Source organism: Lethenteron reissneri, chromosome 44 (assembly GCF_015708825.2).
Source record: "Lethenteron reissneri isolate LAM-NWPU_2019-01 chromosome 44, ASM1570882v1, whole genome shotgun sequence".
NCBI lineage: Eukaryota > Metazoa > Chordata > Hyperoartia > Petromyzontiformes > Petromyzontidae > Lethenteron > Lethenteron reissneri.
Genome location: NC_083822.1, coordinates 3,849,522 through 3,867,399, shown reverse-complemented (window position 1 = coordinate 3,867,399; position 17,878 = coordinate 3,849,522). Strand labels below are relative to the sequence as shown.

General features: G+C 48.3%; 1 protein-coding gene across 2 annotated transcripts in view; it reads left to right on the top strand.

Annotated features, from left to right (window-relative positions):
* Positions 1-3,861: 3,861 nt before the first annotated feature.
* Positions 3,862-17,878, top strand: part of KIF19 (kinesin family member 19) — a 99,858-nt gene continuing 85,841 nt past the window's right edge. For both annotated transcript variants that reach the window (XM_061569879.1, XM_061569878.1), the window contains exons 1-2: positions 3,862-4,861; positions 6,697-6,777. In XM_061569879.1, coding sequence (XP_061425863.1) covers positions 4,823-4,861; positions 6,697-6,777 — 120 coding nt within the window. In that variant the 5' untranslated portion in view covers positions 3,862-4,822. The remainder of the gene's footprint in view (positions 4,862-6,696; positions 6,778-17,878) is intronic.

The window sequence follows — 17,878 nt, the reverse complement described above, 5'->3', positions numbered from 1 at the left end:
AGTACGTACAATGTGTATTGAATATGAGTCAATTATATTCTTGCCCCTGCAGTGATAACAATAAAACGATCGTTGAAATATAATGTAATAATGTCCCTCTTGTTAATGCTACAGAGGTAGCAACACCGTGACATTTCTCTTTGAACAGGTACATAGTGCACGATGAACGCCTAAACGATTTGTAACAACGTCAAATTTGCAAAATATTTTCCCGTTGACCAGAAGAAATATAAATATCATCATCAGCCACGATCCATCCACTGCTGGATGAAGGCTTGCGCACAATAGCTTCCACGCCGTCGCCCACCCTTTTTTGGCCCCTCTCTCCCGATACTTTCCATTCATTGGCTGCCACATTCTGATGAGCCCCCCCCTCTCCTCCCCCCTCAACTCGCTTTTAAGGGATTGCATCTTGAATCGTTGCCTCACTTGATGCAGCTAATCTGGCTGTGACTGTCCCACCTGATGACGGAGACTTGTGTTGCCTCCGAAACGTCGTGATATTTATTTTATTTTATTATTTTTATTAATTTTGATGTTTTACCTACGTGACTTTACCGAAAACACCTAAGAATATGGATGAAGGCCTCCGCAAGCTGCCACGTGCTTCAAACTCCTGCGATGCAACACTTCGCACAACCACACTGATAACGATACTTCACAACAACAAATAATAATGCGAAACAATAACTTCATTGCAGTATTGAAAACAACGTCCCCACTATTCTTTCATGCTGTAATGCTTCACGGTACTTAGTAAACATGCGTCCGAAGAGGTACAAAAACACTCCTTAAGGTGAAATTGTCCATTAATAAAGAGACCTGAGACTCAAATGTTGACTTAAAGCTTTCGTGACTGCAGGAATTAATATTCTTTGGGTCTTTTGGTAAAGTCACGTAGATAGGTTGAAAGACGATCGCTTGTGTTGTGATCGAAACGTAGTTTTATGTTATTTTCTTTCAACCTATCTACTTGACTTTACCAAAAGACCCAAAGAATAAGACCTGAGACTCATTGAAAAATTTTTCCGGGTAAGTAACTAACATTATGTTTAATGTTGGATTGCATTTAGCATTAATAGATGCAAAGTAAAAGTGTCACTGTTGTAACTCTAGCTCGCCTGAACACTTATGCCTATCGGGGGTAAGGTTACAGAGACTTCCTTCTTGAACAAAAAAATCTTCATTCAAAATCTTTATGAACTTAAAAAATCATCGATTACTCACAGTATGTGAAGTAACTTTTTTGTATATAAATGTATCCCTTATGGAGGTGATAATATAATAGGTCAGGAATCTAATATGTTCATGTAAAGGATAATGTAAAACCAATGACATAATTTCCCCCCGTATATTTACTACTGTAATGAGCCAAGAATGTCTGTGTGTCCCGCGCGTGACGTCACTCCACATGGACAGCCCCTCTCATTAATAATCATGAGCAGATGACGTCACTCCACATGTAGCACCTCCCCCCCCCATTAATAATCATGAGCAGGTGACGTCACTCCACATCGAACATTAATAATCATAAAGAGGTGACGTCACTCCACATGGGGGGGCGAGGCGCCTCCCCCCTCCTCAACGTCAACTCACAACCCTCACTACAAAGGCAGAACCCTCACGTCACGCGATCTCCGTAACGCTGTTGAGATATTCTTTGGGTCTTTCGGTAAAGTCACGTCGATGGTTCAAAGAAAATAACATTGACGACATAGAAGTAAAAAGGACGTCATGATGAACAAGAGATGATAACCTTTATAAATGAAATAGGTCTGTGTCACCGCGGCCTTACAAATTGCACACGAATTGATGCAATGAATATCACGTAGCGCTCTGCTTTTCGCTTGCAATTTTCAGATTTACTGCAATACACCCGTCCTTGGACGGGCAAAAGGCTAGTTGTTATATAGTATATAAGTATTAAAACCACGACCTGCTCTTTTAACGAACACGTAATGGGCCGATAGTACATCACGTGAATCTATCGCGAGCTTCTTTGTCCACAGTATCTGCAAATATATTGGATTTGTATCCAGCAGAAGCTCTTGACCTGTCGTTTTTACATGTTGAAATTAAAATCACTCGAACACGTTTAGTTTAAAGGAAAAAGAGATTTAGAAAATCTCATTTTGGCACAAAGCCAAAAAATATATATTTCGGTTGCATAATGAGCCACGCTGCATCCCCATCATACGACGAAAGACAAAGACGCCCCTTATAGCCTTAACAGACTGTTGGGGCAAGTGCTGTTCGCGAAAACCTATGGAAGCCGGAACAGCACACGAGGGGTGGGTGGCCAGCACCACGGCCGGCTGGCTTTGTCACCGTGGTGGCGATGTTCCCACACCGCACCAGATACTCATTTTGAGGCTGAGTTGACCTAACGGAGGCCCAGGTCCGGTTAAGATAATCGTCACCGGTGTTGGACGTGAGCGGGAATTGAGCTTGGGCCGGCGGGTTCGTAGCGCAGCGTGCTAACTGCTACACTACCGCTCCCCACACACACACCACCACAGCCCCTATCACAGACATCGCGCCTCTCAGCCAAAAGTCCCGACAGACTCCACACAATTATAGATGTTTGCCTCAGTGGTAGTAGGCATGCAATATTTATTCACTGTAAATTAGCACAATTCACGGTTGTGATTCGTTTGAAGAATAAATTCCTTGTGGTCTATTTTTTTTTATCTAGTTTGTTTTATTGTTTCAAAGTTGTGGTGTGTAATTTGTACCGCATTGTTCCATGTATGAGCGCAATATAAAAAAAAATGAATTCCGTGATTCCACATTAGCAGTAGTGCACAAAGCACAAGCAATAAAAACTAAATGAAGGGATGGAGGTAGGGATCGATAGTGAGGTGAGTGGAGGGAGGTTGATATGAATGTGATGGAGGGAGAGAGATCGCTAGAGAGAGAGAAATCTTTTGTGAAATCTTTCATTTAAAAAGAGGGGGGATTACATAAAGCAAAGCATTGAAAGAAAAAACGAAATGATGAACGAAGCAAAGTGCCGACTACACCGAGCATATTCTTGTTTCCTCTGATCGAAAAAAAGAGAGAGAGAGGTGAAGGAAGGGAGAGATGGAAGGAGGAATGAATAGAGGCAAAGAGTATGGAGTTATGTAGATGAAGGAAGATAAAAGGAGCTCGAGGTTGAAAGGACAGACGAAGGATTGGAGAGATAAATAGAGAGGCAGAGCGATGGTGAGCTGGAGAGATAGCGAGATGAAGGGAGAGAGAGGAGAGATGTGAAGGGATGGGGTGATTGAGGGAGCGACCGGGATAAGAAGATTGAGGAGAGAGAAGAATTTGATTGAAAGGCAATGGCGTTATGTATTTATGTATGTTGAACTTCTTTCGCACCGTACGTATCCAATCGTGATAATCGGTGGTGCGGGGGAAGGACTGCAAACTAAACACAAAAAGCTATTCTAAATAAATTAGTTCTCAATCCAGATTTAAAAGTACACAACTCCAGTGGCTTCCTAATATCGGAAGGAGGAGCGTTCCAGACGGCCGCAAAAGCGCATCTGAAAGCGCGCGATGCAGTGGCCGTTTTTGTTCGATGGTTATCCAAAAGCCGCTGTTGGGAGGGGAAGGGAAAGAGAGCTCTGAATGCAGGGCTATGTGAAGGGAGGGAGGGATGGAGGGATTGAGAGACGGTGGGATGAGGAAGGCAAAGAGGATGGAGGAATATTGAGGCATCGATGGCGAGTTAAGAGAAGCGAAGGGAGGGAGAGCTGGTGGAGTTGGGAGGAGGGAGGGAGGGAGGTAGAGAGAGAGAGAGCGAGGGGAGGGCACAGCAGGCAGCACTGCCCCCCCCCTCACCCTCCCCGTGGCTCCCGGGTGCCCAGGGTGACGACGCGGTCCGCTTCCCCCGTCCGCGATGACACCGCCACTCGAACAACGCAGTCGGTGCTCGCACGGCGCCGAGCTGCGCGCTCGCGACAAATACGAACCCGCGACCACCGTTCCAGCAGCCTGTGGGCATTGATTCGTCGATTTTGATGGATATGTATCTGAGCTGTATGTGAACTACTGAGGGTGCATTTGGTTTAGCAGGGGCTTACGGACGGACTAAAGAGTCAAGCGCTGCCTGGTCGGTGGGGTTTCTATAGCTTATTGTTGTTGTGTGGGCGCGGTAGATATACCACATTACGCAGCGCCGATTATAATATATAGGGGCTGTGTGTTCTAGGCAGCGTTGGGGCGGCTTGGAGGTTCTCTGTGCCGTGTGTCCGAATGGGCAGCGGCGTCTCGAGGGTTGTTCGCCCCCTTCGCCGTTGCGTTCCGTAGCCGCGGGACCATCGCAGGGACCTTGCGCCTTGGCCACGTAAAATGCGTCAAATCCGCGGGCGGTCAAACGCGCATCGCGGGGTTCTTGTGATGGTAATTGGCGAGCAGGGTTAGCCGCTGTTCTATGTTGGCACGGCTTCTGTGCTCTCTTTTTTTAAACCCCGAGACAGAAGGACACAGCCTACTATACAAATGCGCGTTGCGCCATTCTCTTGACGAAGAACTCCGAAAAACACAAAGCTGTCGTGCACGGGCAGGCGGGCGCGTGTGTGTGCACTCACGCGCGTATAGGCCGAGTAGTTTTGTTCCACGCGCATACAGTTAGGTGTATACGTATACATCCATCACATCCCTGTGTTTGGGGGACGGAGACCTTCACTCATAGCTGCTTCAGTCAGCCAAGGGGACCCACCCCTGGCTGCTAGTTGGTCGCCAGAGGAAGGGCATCATCATCATCATCGGCCACAGCTGCGAGCTGTGAACCCATCTCATGGTCCTGGATTTGTGAAGAAGCAGAGAGAAGATGAAGGACAACGGAGAATCCAAAGATCATCAACTGACGGTGCGTGTTTGCTTGTGTGGTTTGTTCATCATGATAAGCCATTAATTATATCTACCGCTGGATGAACGCTTCCCCAAACGATGTCACAATCTCTAACGAGCTTGCGATGTCACAGTCCGTCTGCTGTGCATAAGCTTTTCACCGTCGTTCCATTGTGGTGGTGGGGATGTTTTTACTTGGGCTGTCATTCAATCACCTGTCTCATCCATCGACCATCATTCCAGCGATGTGTCCTGCCCAAGCCAACTTACTTTGCTTCATGAACGAATTATGTTTTCGATCTTGCTTTTTGTTCACCTCTTTGCTCCATCACTTTAATCCATATCCACCTTCCATAATTGCTCTACGTCGTCACATACTGATGCGTTTTCCAGTTGCCTCCCTCTCAAAATGTTGCTTTGTTTACCAAACTTGTTACACGACTTTTGTATAACTCACATGTATCTTGAGCCCAGCTTCGGAGAATTGTTCACGTTCAGTAAAGGCAAACCTAACACTGTTACGGGTATGCTCCGAGCCTTGTGGGTGGCTTAAGCCAATCATCACCTGCAAAAAACGCCAGGACGTTGCAGGTGATGTGATCCAGGAGGTGGAAACAGGTCCAGAGTTTGCCTGCTTAAATAAATCCTGATATTAAGCACTGGCCAGGAATGATGGGCTGACATTTTAGTTCTCATTACTTTTTTGATGGATAGACCCAGATTACTTTATGTTTTGTGAACGTATAACATGTGTAACGGCAAGTATATGGAGTGGAGGGATACAAATGAAACGAGTCATTGTGATGTCTTAATAGCCTGGTGATTATTACATTTGCTACCGGACAATTCAATTTTCTACTCGGTTCAGTCAAAGTGCCTCCCTGCTCAAATGAGCATTGATCAGTGCTAATTGCTGTCGGAGGCCCTAAAGCAGCAGTGCAATTCCACATTCATATGATGGGGGGGGGGCACCGTTGACCTCCCACGAAGTCAGTCATTTTATTGACACTGAATAAATTGTGGACTAGCTCACACAAGTTACATTTCTGCGTGGAGCGTTGTGCCACATCAGCAGCTCATATTCGACGCAATAGTTACATGTCAATCCACTGCCATAGGAAGGACCTCCCTACGACTTGTTTGACCATATTTCACCACGCTGGGCAGTGTGGGTTTTTGAATGGGCAGCCCAGGACTGGTTTAGATATCACTCACCACTGATGTTATCCGTGGGTGAGAATAAAACTCAGGTCGCCGGGTTCATGGCACGTGCAAATCACGGTGTCACCGCTCCACAGCAGTAGGTTATATCCTGCAATAATGTAAATAAAGTATATATACACACACATTCAGTCTATGCACACCACTCCTCCCCATATACATTGGTTCATAAATACTGAAGATGTTTAATACTGTATAGTGGAACACCACCGTGCCACCCCAGGTTATATATCCCGTGTAGACCATTTCAAAACTGTGGCCCTGTTCTGCAGTGAATGTGTGCACGCATGGTTGACCCTCTTGGTTTCCTCTGCACCCTCTCCACCTTGTGTAACCCCATTACCTGATGCCTTGCTCAATCATGATACATGTGACTTGTATTTTTTGTATCATTATTTACTTATATTCAGCGACTTGCTTAAATTTTTTCTATTTTTTTGCACTGTTTTTGTATCGTTCGCTGTTGCAACTCGCTGATCCGCCCATACTGAACATCTGTGAAAAAAAGCCTCATAGCTCATCGGATTCCACCTTCATTCTAAATAAAGATTCTGATTCTGAAACGCTCCCAACCACCATACCCCCTCCGTATCACCCCCTTCATATCACCCCCACCTCGTGACTCGTGAGCAGGTGGCTCTACGCATCCGGCCCATCAACGATGCCGAGCTGGAGGAAGGGGCATCGGTCACGGCCCACCGCGTGGACGAGCAGGTGAGGCGGCGAAGTTAAAGGGGAGGGGGGGGTCTTTAACGTCCTCGCGTAGCCATCTCTGCGGCTCCGCGCTGAGGTGGGAATCGAACTGTGAACTCCACTGCGAACTGGCTGCGTGCTGACCGCTCAGCTGGCGATGCGCCGTACGTATGTACACTGTACATTGAACCTGAATGCAACAACAGGCAGTTCTCAAGAAATGAGTTTTCAATCTCGATGCAAAAGTGCGTTGGTTGTGTGCACGTGCACAAGAACACGTTCACACACTCACACACTGTGTTGCTGCCCGTGGCAAGGTGTGTTAATATGATGAATCACTCCAAATAAGCCGAGCGGCGTTTTATTTTCATTAGCTGCGTAATGCGCTGTGCATGCTACCTGCGCTGTCACTCCATGTGAAGCTTTTGGTATTCCTGGCCACAGTTATGCCCTCCGATTAGCACGGTTGGCTACGTACGGTGCGAAAGAAGTACAAAATGCATACAGTGAGGGAAAAAAGTATTTTATCCCCTGCTGATTTTGTACATTTGCCCACTGACAAAGAAATGATCAGTCTATAATTTTAATGGTAGGTTTATTTGAACAGTGAGAGACAAAATAACAACAACAAAATCCAGAAAAACGCATGTCAAAAATGTTATAAATTGATTTGCATTTTAATGAGGGAAATAAGTATTTGACCCCCTCTCAATCAGAAAGATTTCTGGCTCCCAGGTGTCTTTTTTACAGGTAACGAGCTGAGATTAGGAGCACACTCTTAAAGGGAATGCTCCTAATCTCAGCTTGTTACCTGTATAAAAGACACCTGTTCACAGAAGCAACCAATCAATCAGATTCCACACTCTCCACCATGGCCAAGACCAAAGAGCTCTCCAAGGATGTCAGGGACAAGATTGTAGACCTACACAAGGCTGGAATGGGCTACAAGACCATCGCCAAGCAGCTTGGTGAGAAGGTGACAACAGTTGGTGCGATTATTCGCAAATGGAAGAAACACAAAAGAACTGTCAATCTCCCTCGGCCTGGGGCTCCATGCAAGATCTCACCTCGTGGAGTTGCAATGATCATGAGAACGGTGATTAATCAGCCCAGAACTACACGGGAGGATATTGTCAATGATCTCAAGGCAGCTGGGACCATAGTCACCAAGAAAACAGTTGGTAACACACTACGCCGTGAAGGACTGAAATCCTGCAGCACCCGCAAGGCCCCCCTGCTCAAGAAAGCACATATACATGCCCGTCTGAAGTTTGCCAATGAACATCTGAATGATTCAGAGGACAACTGGGTGAAAGTGTTGTGGTCAGATGAGACCAAAATGGAGCTTTTTGGCATCAACTCAACTCGCCGTGTTTGGAGGAAGAGGAATGCTGCCTATGACCCCAAGAACACCATCCCCACCGTCAAACATGGAGGTGGAAACATTATGCTTTGGGGTGTTTTTCTGCTAAGGGGACAGGACAACTTCACCGCATCAAAGGGACGATGGACGTAGCATGTACCGTCAAATCTTGGGTGAGAACCTCCTTCCCTTAGCCAGGGAATTGAAAATGAGTCGTGGATGGGTATTCCAGTATGACAATGACCCAAAACACACGGCCAAGGCAACAAAGGAGTGGCTCAAGAAGAAGCACATTAAGGTCCTGGAGTGGCCTAGCCAGTCTCCAGACCTTAATCCCATGGAAAATCTGTGGAGGGAGCTGAAGGTTCGAGTTGCCAAACGTTAGCCTCGGAACCTTAATGACTTGGAGAAGATTTGCAAAGAGGAGTGGGACAAAATCCCTCCTGAGATGTGTGCAAACCTGGTGGCCAACTACAAGAAACGTCTGACCTCTGTGATTGCCAACAAGGGTTTTGCCACCAAGTACTGAGTCATGTTTTGCAGAGGGGTCAAATATTATTTCCCTCATTAAAATGCAAATCAATTTATAACATTTTTGTCATGCGTTTTTCTGGATTATTTTGTTGTTATTCTGTCTCTCACTGTTCAAATAAACCTACCATTAAAATTATAGACTGATAATTTCTTCGTCAGTGGGCAAACGTACAAAATCAGCAGAGGATCAAATACTTTTTCCCTCACTGTACGTGCATAAGTCTCTATACTTGCAAAACGTGTGGAACATCGGTGCCCGTTTGATTCATGCTGGCCTACCTACGATCCATTTAGGGTTGAACCTGGCTGGAATGTGTTCAGAGCTCACATATCTTTTACAGATCTGGACGCAGGTGAGGCTGCTTTGGCTTGGTGATATAACCTGCATGTCCAGCCTTCACATGCACAAACCGTTTTTTTTTGCCGGATAGAGGGGCTAAATGAGCATGGCACAGGCTGGCAAAGAGATAGGCTGAAAATGTGGAGCTGAGTGGACTTGCCGAAGACTTGTTCCGGTGGTGTCAAGATTGGCTTTCGTGGAGGAGGCTCGTGAAGGACGCTACTGGGCAGTTGGAGGCAGTCACACTCCAGCAACAACGGAGGGCAGAGGAGCGCCGCTCAAAAACGAGTAGAGCGCTGGTAGGCAAAATCACAGAAAGTTGGCACAGTCGGGAGCACAGGTGGGGCATCTACCAGTCATCTAAGTCAGTCAACCTATAACACCTGGGTTTGTCCTGTGACCGCCTTCCTTGTTAGCGATCCTTTGACACTTCATGTGGTCTGAAAGTGCACCTCGCTTCAAACAAGTGCACAAGCGTTGCGATGACGTCACCACCTCTCAATGGCATAATGGAGGCTGCTAGTGAAGACGTGTGTGTGTGTGTGCTTTTTCGGTCTCCAATTTTTTTTTTGTCATTTAGTGACCCAGTTGACTATTGCCATTGAGACTCTATCCTGGTCACTACAGTTCTCAGCTGGTTAAACAAAACAACATTGAAGTTGAACATATCTCATAGGCATTAACAATGTATCGAATCATCAATTATAATTGATCTTTGTATTCAAGGTAAACTTGCATGAATTAATGCAGATAATTATTGAGTATATATCTTTTTTAGTTTTGTATACATTGTGATTAATTCATGCGACACCTGCAGCCTCTCGGGGCACTACAATGCACCACGATGTCAGGTTCAATTGTGGCCATGAAATGTCACGGCTCGTTGAGTCGCGTTGGGTGACGAATAATTCGCGACGCAGTTCGCCGTGCTTTCAATGCAAGCTCGGGCTTCAACTTCAACTTTGCCAATGAAGTTGCGCACTCATCCGATAGCCTGAATGTCAGCGGGGTGCACAAGCATCGACGTCGACCCCTCGAGCAGTGGCCGTGCACGCGTGCGCCCGATTAGCACCCAGCGCGGCGTGCCGCTTGCCACGCTTCTCCACGGACTGCGAACGCCACGAGAGTGTGTTTCCTTCCACCCGCTCGTGAGGATTTGTGAAATATTGAGCGGCAATATTGCACCGCGGAGAGGTACGCCGACTGGAAAATAAAACCGCGAGCGGATAGGTAATGGGAACATTGCTGTTTTCATCATAACACAGCAGTTGCGTGTTTAAGACAGACCATTAAATAACGTCATGGTGCTAAGAGACTGGCACTCAACAATGTATTATCTGCTCTTTTTGTGTATTGTATAATTTATTAAATTGCTATTAACCTTGGCGTCCATACGCACACTATATAATAAAGTTAGCCCAATGTTTTGAAATACAGCCAAGGGGTAGATTGGCTGAGTTGCGTCGCTGTAATCCACAGTGCGGGGTGTCATTGTCAAGTTTTCCTCATCAAAGGTGTCATTTTTCACACCCTTGTTTTTTTTTTATCCTCGGCTCTGCAGAAGCCTTCTCATAGATTACTTTGTTGGGTACAGAAATTAGGGACGGATTGATTAATCTCTTACACCTCCCCCACCACCCCGTGATAATTACTACATCGTGAGTAAACAAATATTCCATTATTACACAATACTCGATGTTCAAGCACATGTGTGTATGCTGCTCATTGGAGGGCTGTAGCCACCGTGGGTGTCGTAGGAGAATGGACACCCCTCCCCCTCCTCAAAGTTTTTAGATATAGCTAAGAGACACCCACGAGATTAGGTACATATTACTGAAAGCTAGACCGTATACGTTATGGCTGATATAATTATTTTTGGGATTAAGTCACTCCAAAAACTCCTGAGTACGCCATGATTTAATTACTGTAGCCCATTGATAACCCGGTATAAATGATCATTGGGTCACCTATTTTATGGTGAAGATAAGGTCTGAATTCAAAAGCGGTAAATTTGTGGATTTGATTATCCATAAAAAAAGCTAATTTAAATTTCAGTGGTTCTCGCTCTTTGTGAAGTCCCTTTTATAATTGCCGTCAGTCAGTCCACTTCGTAACTCATTAATTCCCTTCAGCTATATATACATAAAATAACGTCCTCGCAATACATGGCAGATACATGACCAGGTCCTACTGCCCACTCACCAACTTGAAGTTCACCAGGGCTCCATAGGGGAATAGGAGGTGTAGCAAGGTGCCGGCTTACACACAAGGTGTGATATATAACACCAATTGTGTGAAACACAATGCATGGCCGTATATAATAGGTTCAGGTCCTTCTCACACCATCAATTTTCCGTGAGTCGGATTGCAAGCTCGGACTTATTGCGAGCGACCCTTATGGAGACACAGACAGACCCCTCTCAATGCCGTGTGCTTAATTGCCACACGGAGGGCAGTTACACTCAGTGGCGGAAACACGAGCACTAATTGCCATACAGGCGTCGCCTAAAATACGCTGCGTAATGATGATGATAGTGGCGATGTTGGTGATGATGATGATGGCGTTGTTAGTTGAATACAGGTGCTGCAGTTGTGCACATGCTGCCAATTAAAGACAGTTGCATCGGTCCTCCCATTACTACTGCAAATGCAGCTGTGCCTGGCCCTAAGAGTAATGTTAAGTTGTACGCAGCATTATTCATGCAAATCGCATCTCACAATCCCTTGAAGAACTACAGACAAGCGGCAAGGCAGCAGCCAGTCGGCGAGCGGTGTTACCAACAATTACTCAAGCTCTGCAGTTCTCGATGCATGCAGATGTTTTTATCTCATCAATGAGGGCGCAATGCTATCACCCATACAGAAGGGACAGATGGGAAATTAGTCCACACGAACTTCCACCGTCTCCTTCTCACAAGGCAGGTCGCAAATTTCAGTGGCTATTTTCACACCTTCAGAAATTAATATGAGGTCTCAAGTATTGCATGATTTTGTGTCATTTATTGAACCCGATGAGAATCCATTGAGATATTTTATTTATTGTGCGAGAGCTGAGTAACTGTAGTTATGAAATATTCATTGGCTGTGACAGTGACACATGTATATGAGTGTGCTACTCTCATAACATTGGCGTCACACAGACTTTAATGCATATTTGATAGCAGACAGCATGCTAAGTATGATCATGTCTTACAGTTAATTGCTATAAACTCAATAATTCCTAATTTATTCATTTTAATCGATGCCTAGGATCAAAATTAATTCCGTAAAAATGTACTCCTCCACCCCCTCACCCCCTCGTAATTCGACTATCATGATGTGCGATTGTGATTAATATTGAAGATTGCAGCAGTGAATTTGAGTCAGCTCACGTGACGAATGTATCAGTCACAAGTGGCCACGGGCATAGCATACAGATGGAAAATGAAACACATTCCTGCGGAGGGAGCTGGTAGGAACGTTGGGTTGCTCGGTCAATGGCCAGGGTCAACGGCGGCGTAGTGTATTCCGCAAATATGGCCGACTGTGAGGGCGGGCACAAGCCTGGCGTGAGTAGGTTAAACGTTGAGTTTTATAAGGGCACCACGGGGTGACCAGCCTTTCCCCACGCAGCCCCACCCCTCCCACCCCCACCCAGCTCCACCCTCTCCGCCCAGCCCTCCACCCTCACCTCCCACCCAGCCCCTCCCCACCCTCCCCTCCCAGCCCCTCTCCACCCTCCCGTCTCCACCCAGCCTCACCCCTCCCATTTGTGGATGCACGACGGGCGGACACAATAATCCCCTGTGGGCTGGTGTAACCAGGAGGTTCCTACCAGTAATAGAATATCAGAGGGGCAATTCCATACGTGTATCAAGAGCAGAATACTCGCAATGTCATCGACGAGCCTAGACATCGCTACAGCTGTACCTGTTGCACCTGAGCACTGATTCGATTGCATCGAGCGACGGGCTTCCACCGGCGATGACCGTCCCGCATCAAACCGAGCTCTCCTCCCGCTGACGTCTGACCGATTGCTCGAGAAGCCCACCGACCGGACTAGGGCCAATGGCCACAGGTTGCTGCCGGCAGCGTTGGGAACAGCTGGATGGCGGGCCACAGGTGACGATGAGGTAACGGCGGTGAGTGTCCGATGGGAGTGGGCAGGTGGTGGACGGGAAGACGGCGAAGGTAAACTGAACCCCATTAAGTCCTCGCGCTCCCCCTATTACGTTACGGCGCTTCATAATAACAGGGCAGATGACAGTTGCTGAGTTAAGCGCCTTAATTACGTTGGTGACTATTGTTTTATTAATACCACCAGTGCTAAAAATGTCAATTGCAATACCACGATTGTTATTGCCAATGATACAATTATCATTGCGGGAAGATTATGAAGCATTATTACCAAAAGCAATACAAACGACAAGGCTGTTACTGTTGATGTGTTAACATTTCACTGGCCTACTCTTTATATTTCTGTTATCAACGTTGCTAACTCTGTTATTCAGTGGAAATCCTCTGATCCGATTTGACGCGGGAATGACTCCTTTTATCCGAGCGGAAAACCAGGTAAATGGTCAACGTTAAACAGGGAGATGCCTAGCTCCCATCACTGCTCGCAGAATGGTATGTGGCCTACTCTTCCACCCTGTCTGGAGGCAACGCACGCGACCTTCCCGATCGGCTGCCTGTGGTGAACCCACTTGGGCTGCTGGTGGACAGAGACAGGGGGAGTTGGCTGCCTGTGGTGAACCCACTTGGGCTGCTGGTGGGCAGAGGCAGGGGAAGTTGGCTGCCTGTGGTGAACCCACGTGGGCTGCTGGTGGACAGAGGCAGGGGAAGTTGGCTGCCTGTGGTGAACCCACTTGGGCTGCTGGTGGGCAGAGGCAGGGGAAGTTGGCTGCCTGTGGTGAACCCACGTGGGCTGCTGGTGGACAGAGACAGGGGGAGTTGGCTGCCTGTGGTGAACCCACTTGGGCTGCTGGTGGGCAGAGGCAGGGGAAGTTGGCTGCCTGTGGTGAACCCACGTGGGCTGCTGGTGGACAGAGACAGGGGGAGTTGGCTGCCTGTGGTGAACCCACTTGGGCTGCTGGTGGGCAGAGGCAGGGGGAGTTGGCTGCCTGTGGTGAACCCACGTGGGCTGCTGGTGGACAGAGGCAGGGGGAGTTGGCTGCCTGTGGTGAACCCACTTGGGCTGCTGGTGGGCAGAGGCAGGGGAAGTTGGCTGCCTGTGGTGAACCCACGTGGGCTGCTGGTGGACAGAGGCAGGGGGAGTTGGCTGCCTGTGGTGAACCCACGTGGGCTGCTGGTGGACAGAGGCAGGGGGAGTTGGCTGCCTGTGGTGAACCCACGTGGGCTGCTGGTGGACAGAGGCAGGGGGAGTTGGCTGCCTGTGGTGAACCCACTTGGGCTGCTGGTGGACAGAGACAGGGGGAGTTGGCTGCCTGTGGTGAACCCACGTGGGCTGCTGGTGGGCAGAGGCAGGGGGAGTTGGCTGCCTGTGGTGAACCCACTTGGGCTGCTGGTGGACAGAGGCAGGGGGAGTTGGCTGCCTGTGGTGAACCCACGTGGGCTGCTGGTGGACAGAGGCAGGGGGAGTTGGCTGCCTGTGGTGAACCCACGTGGGCTGCTGGTGGACAGAGGCAGGGGGAGTTGGCTGCCTGTGGTGAACCCACGTGGGCTGCTGGTGGACAGAGGCAGGGGGAGTTGGCTGCCTGTGGTGAACCCACTTGGGCTGCTGGTGGACAGAGACAGGGGGAGTTGGCTGCCTGTGGTGAACCCACGTGGGCTGCTGGTGGGCAGAGGCAGAGGGAGTTGGCTGCTTGTGCTGAACCCACTTGGGCTGCTGGTGGACAGAGGCAGGGGGAGTTGGCTGCCTGTGGTGAACCCACGTGGGCTGCTGGTGGGCAGAGGCAGGCGGAGTTGGGGAGCTACACAAATCTGCCCACGCTGCGCTGCGTTGCGTTGGGGAATCAAACTGGGAAACCCTGGATTGCAGGTCTAGTCTGCTAACTAAGACTGATAATTTAGGCGCAACGGCACATTTACCCACCTGGCGCTGTACTCTGTGGCTAAATCGACGGATTTAAATACCAGAGTGCACACGAGTTGACATAGGGAGCCGCCATCTGCTTATGGCATGGACGACCGTCAAGAAAAAGGATGTCTTTTTGATCTGAATGGGCCGCAGAGTACAAAGTAAAAACTAGAATAAATACGAAAATCAAAATAGCAGCCACATGGTTTATTTTTTTCTGGAAAAAAGGTAATCTTAAACAATGTGAAGAACAATATATTGAACAATTTGTTGTTTACATTCATGCATTATACAAGAATATGAATCAAAGTCGTTGCTGTGGTGTTCTTTGTTCGCGTGTTGAACGGCCACACGGGGTTCCATGCGTTGGTCTTGCGGATAACAACAATAACATCATCAGGCAGCACTTGAAGAACCGGTCTGACTCTACCGATGAGACTTGGAGAGTTAAAACCGGTTACCAGTATTCCCACCTTAAACAAATGCTTCTGGTAAAACATTGGTCCAGAAGTGTCACAGGCTGCTGGACTGACATGTGTGTTGTTTTAATTCTGTTGTTGCTATTTTAATATGGAGAGACCGAGGCGAGTGATTATTTATGCATTTGCTACACAAGACGCGTCTGTTGGCCTGTGCACTCGGACTCGATGCCATTACCCACGGCACGGGTATCGAGGGCTATTTAATGTCAGCGACATTTGATGTGCTGCTGCTGTTACCATGGACATTGAGAGGCCGACTGTGGAGTTGGTTTCACGGTTGATTGGTCTCCTGCTCTCGCATGCAGGTTCAATGTTCACCCGCGTGCAACCGATTTACTAGCCACCCCATCTGGCCCTCCTGCTTCCAGCACCAGCCACTGAACCAACCCATTATGAAGATAACGAACAAAACAGCCTCATCAAACAAACACGCTGACCTTCATCCATCTGGTCGGTGCCGTGGTGAGCGCGCTCCACTCACTATTAAAAGACCGCGCGCGAGTGTTCGTATCCCAGTTGTGGGTTGACTCGGCTTAGCATCCACTACGACGTTGATGCAGCGAGTGCCACTGTGGGACGGCGATAGTGGTCACACTGGGCAGATAGCGATTCATGTCACGGGAATATGGAATTTCCACTTTTGGATCAGGGCCACCAATACAAGTGCAATTAATCAGAATCGGTCATTTACCTATCGGAAGGAGATATCTCGTTCCAATGATTAACCTTTGGCATTCACAAGAGCACACCACTGTGGTCAACTTCGTGCGTTGAATTACAGGGAGTGGCTGGGGTGGCTGAAGGAGCTGTGTCCATAACAAAGAACTGACCCCGTACACATCGACAAGCTGAGCTCGAATGCTGGGGCTTTCACCAGTAGCAGCACGACCGCCTCACGCATTGCACGTGGTCGCGCCACGATCTTGATTGACTGCCCAAAGTAAAACAAATCGATGGCAATAAAAAAACATTGATTCGTACTTTTATTTTTCCCCATCAAGCCTGTTGCCAGGGCTTATTGAGCAAATAGAAAGAGGGAGGCGGCCATACGACTAAAGGGAGCGGAGTCGTGGGGGTTTTGTGTGGTCGACCCTTCAAGGGTCTTCAATAAAGGTTGCTCCACTCTACGACCTGCACTTCTGCTGTGGAGACGTATGTGCGTGTGTTTAACTTCTTTCGCACCGTACGTAGCCAACCGTGCTAATCGGAGATGCGCGGTATTGAGATTCCAGGAGCGCGAGATAAAACACAGCTTCACACAGCGAGATGCTTCTGGTGCGATTGAAATAGATCTATTTGACAACACAAACACCCACAATTCAACAACAACAAAACAACACAATAACCGGTGTCGATTTTCTTATTTATTTAGCAGTTACAAAGATCACTGGATGTTCTCGCAATTGAGTCACATAGCGCCCTCGCGGTGCAGTGACGATCACTCCCCCCTAAAGATCTTGAATTGAATGGCCGACGAGCTGGGAGCGAGTCTCAATTGTCATTCCCGTGGGATGGGGCTTCGTCTTCTCCTCTCGCAGGCGGAGCAGCCCCCCCAGAGGGAGGGAGTAAGGTGCTGGAGAGATGCGTGGGAGGCTCGCTTTATTTGTGGAGGCCACTTTATTTGAGCGAGGGGTGGGGGGGGTCTGGGAGGGGGCTTTCCCGCTGGATTTCCCGCTGACAGAGAGCGCTCCACGTCCCCAAGTTCACAATCAGCGCTTTATGGCCAATGACGCGCCCGGTGCACCTCCGACATTGACGGTGTTCACCAACCCTCACCCCCACTCCACACCTTGCTGCCGTTGGGTAGCCTAACAAAAGAGCGTATTCAGTTCCGTATCGCGGCAAACTGAGCTTGCATTGTATCGAACTCAAAGGCAGAATGCTTTTTTTCCGTCTTCTTTTTTAATTAAACAAAAACCAGATGCACTTTCTAGATATTTACCCCCCCCCCCCCCCCCCGAAAGTGTCGTAACGGCACCGCGGTTCGGTGTGGAAGCGTCATTGGCAGAGCACGGGGATTTAAGAATCGTGGTGCTCTAAATTAATCGACTTGGGTCTCCGTATGCGCGCGGTGCGGACGGAGTGAGGCAGCAGATGTTCAAACAAAGCCCTTGAATTGCCGGAGCACCAGCACCCCCCCACCCTCCAACCTTTCCTTCTCTCCGCGAGACGCTCAGCAAAATGTCTGCCGTGTTGGCCTCGATGTTGTGCCTGATTTGGTGGAGAGCTACAACGTAACCCTGCTCATCTCGACCGCAGGGAGTAAAGGGTCAGGGATTTCTTTGCAATACTACGAGAGAAATCCACACCCCCCTAGCAAACTGTGTTGCAGAATCCTCTATTCAGGAAAGCCTCAACGAGTCTCAAGGCTTGTTTTTTGCATT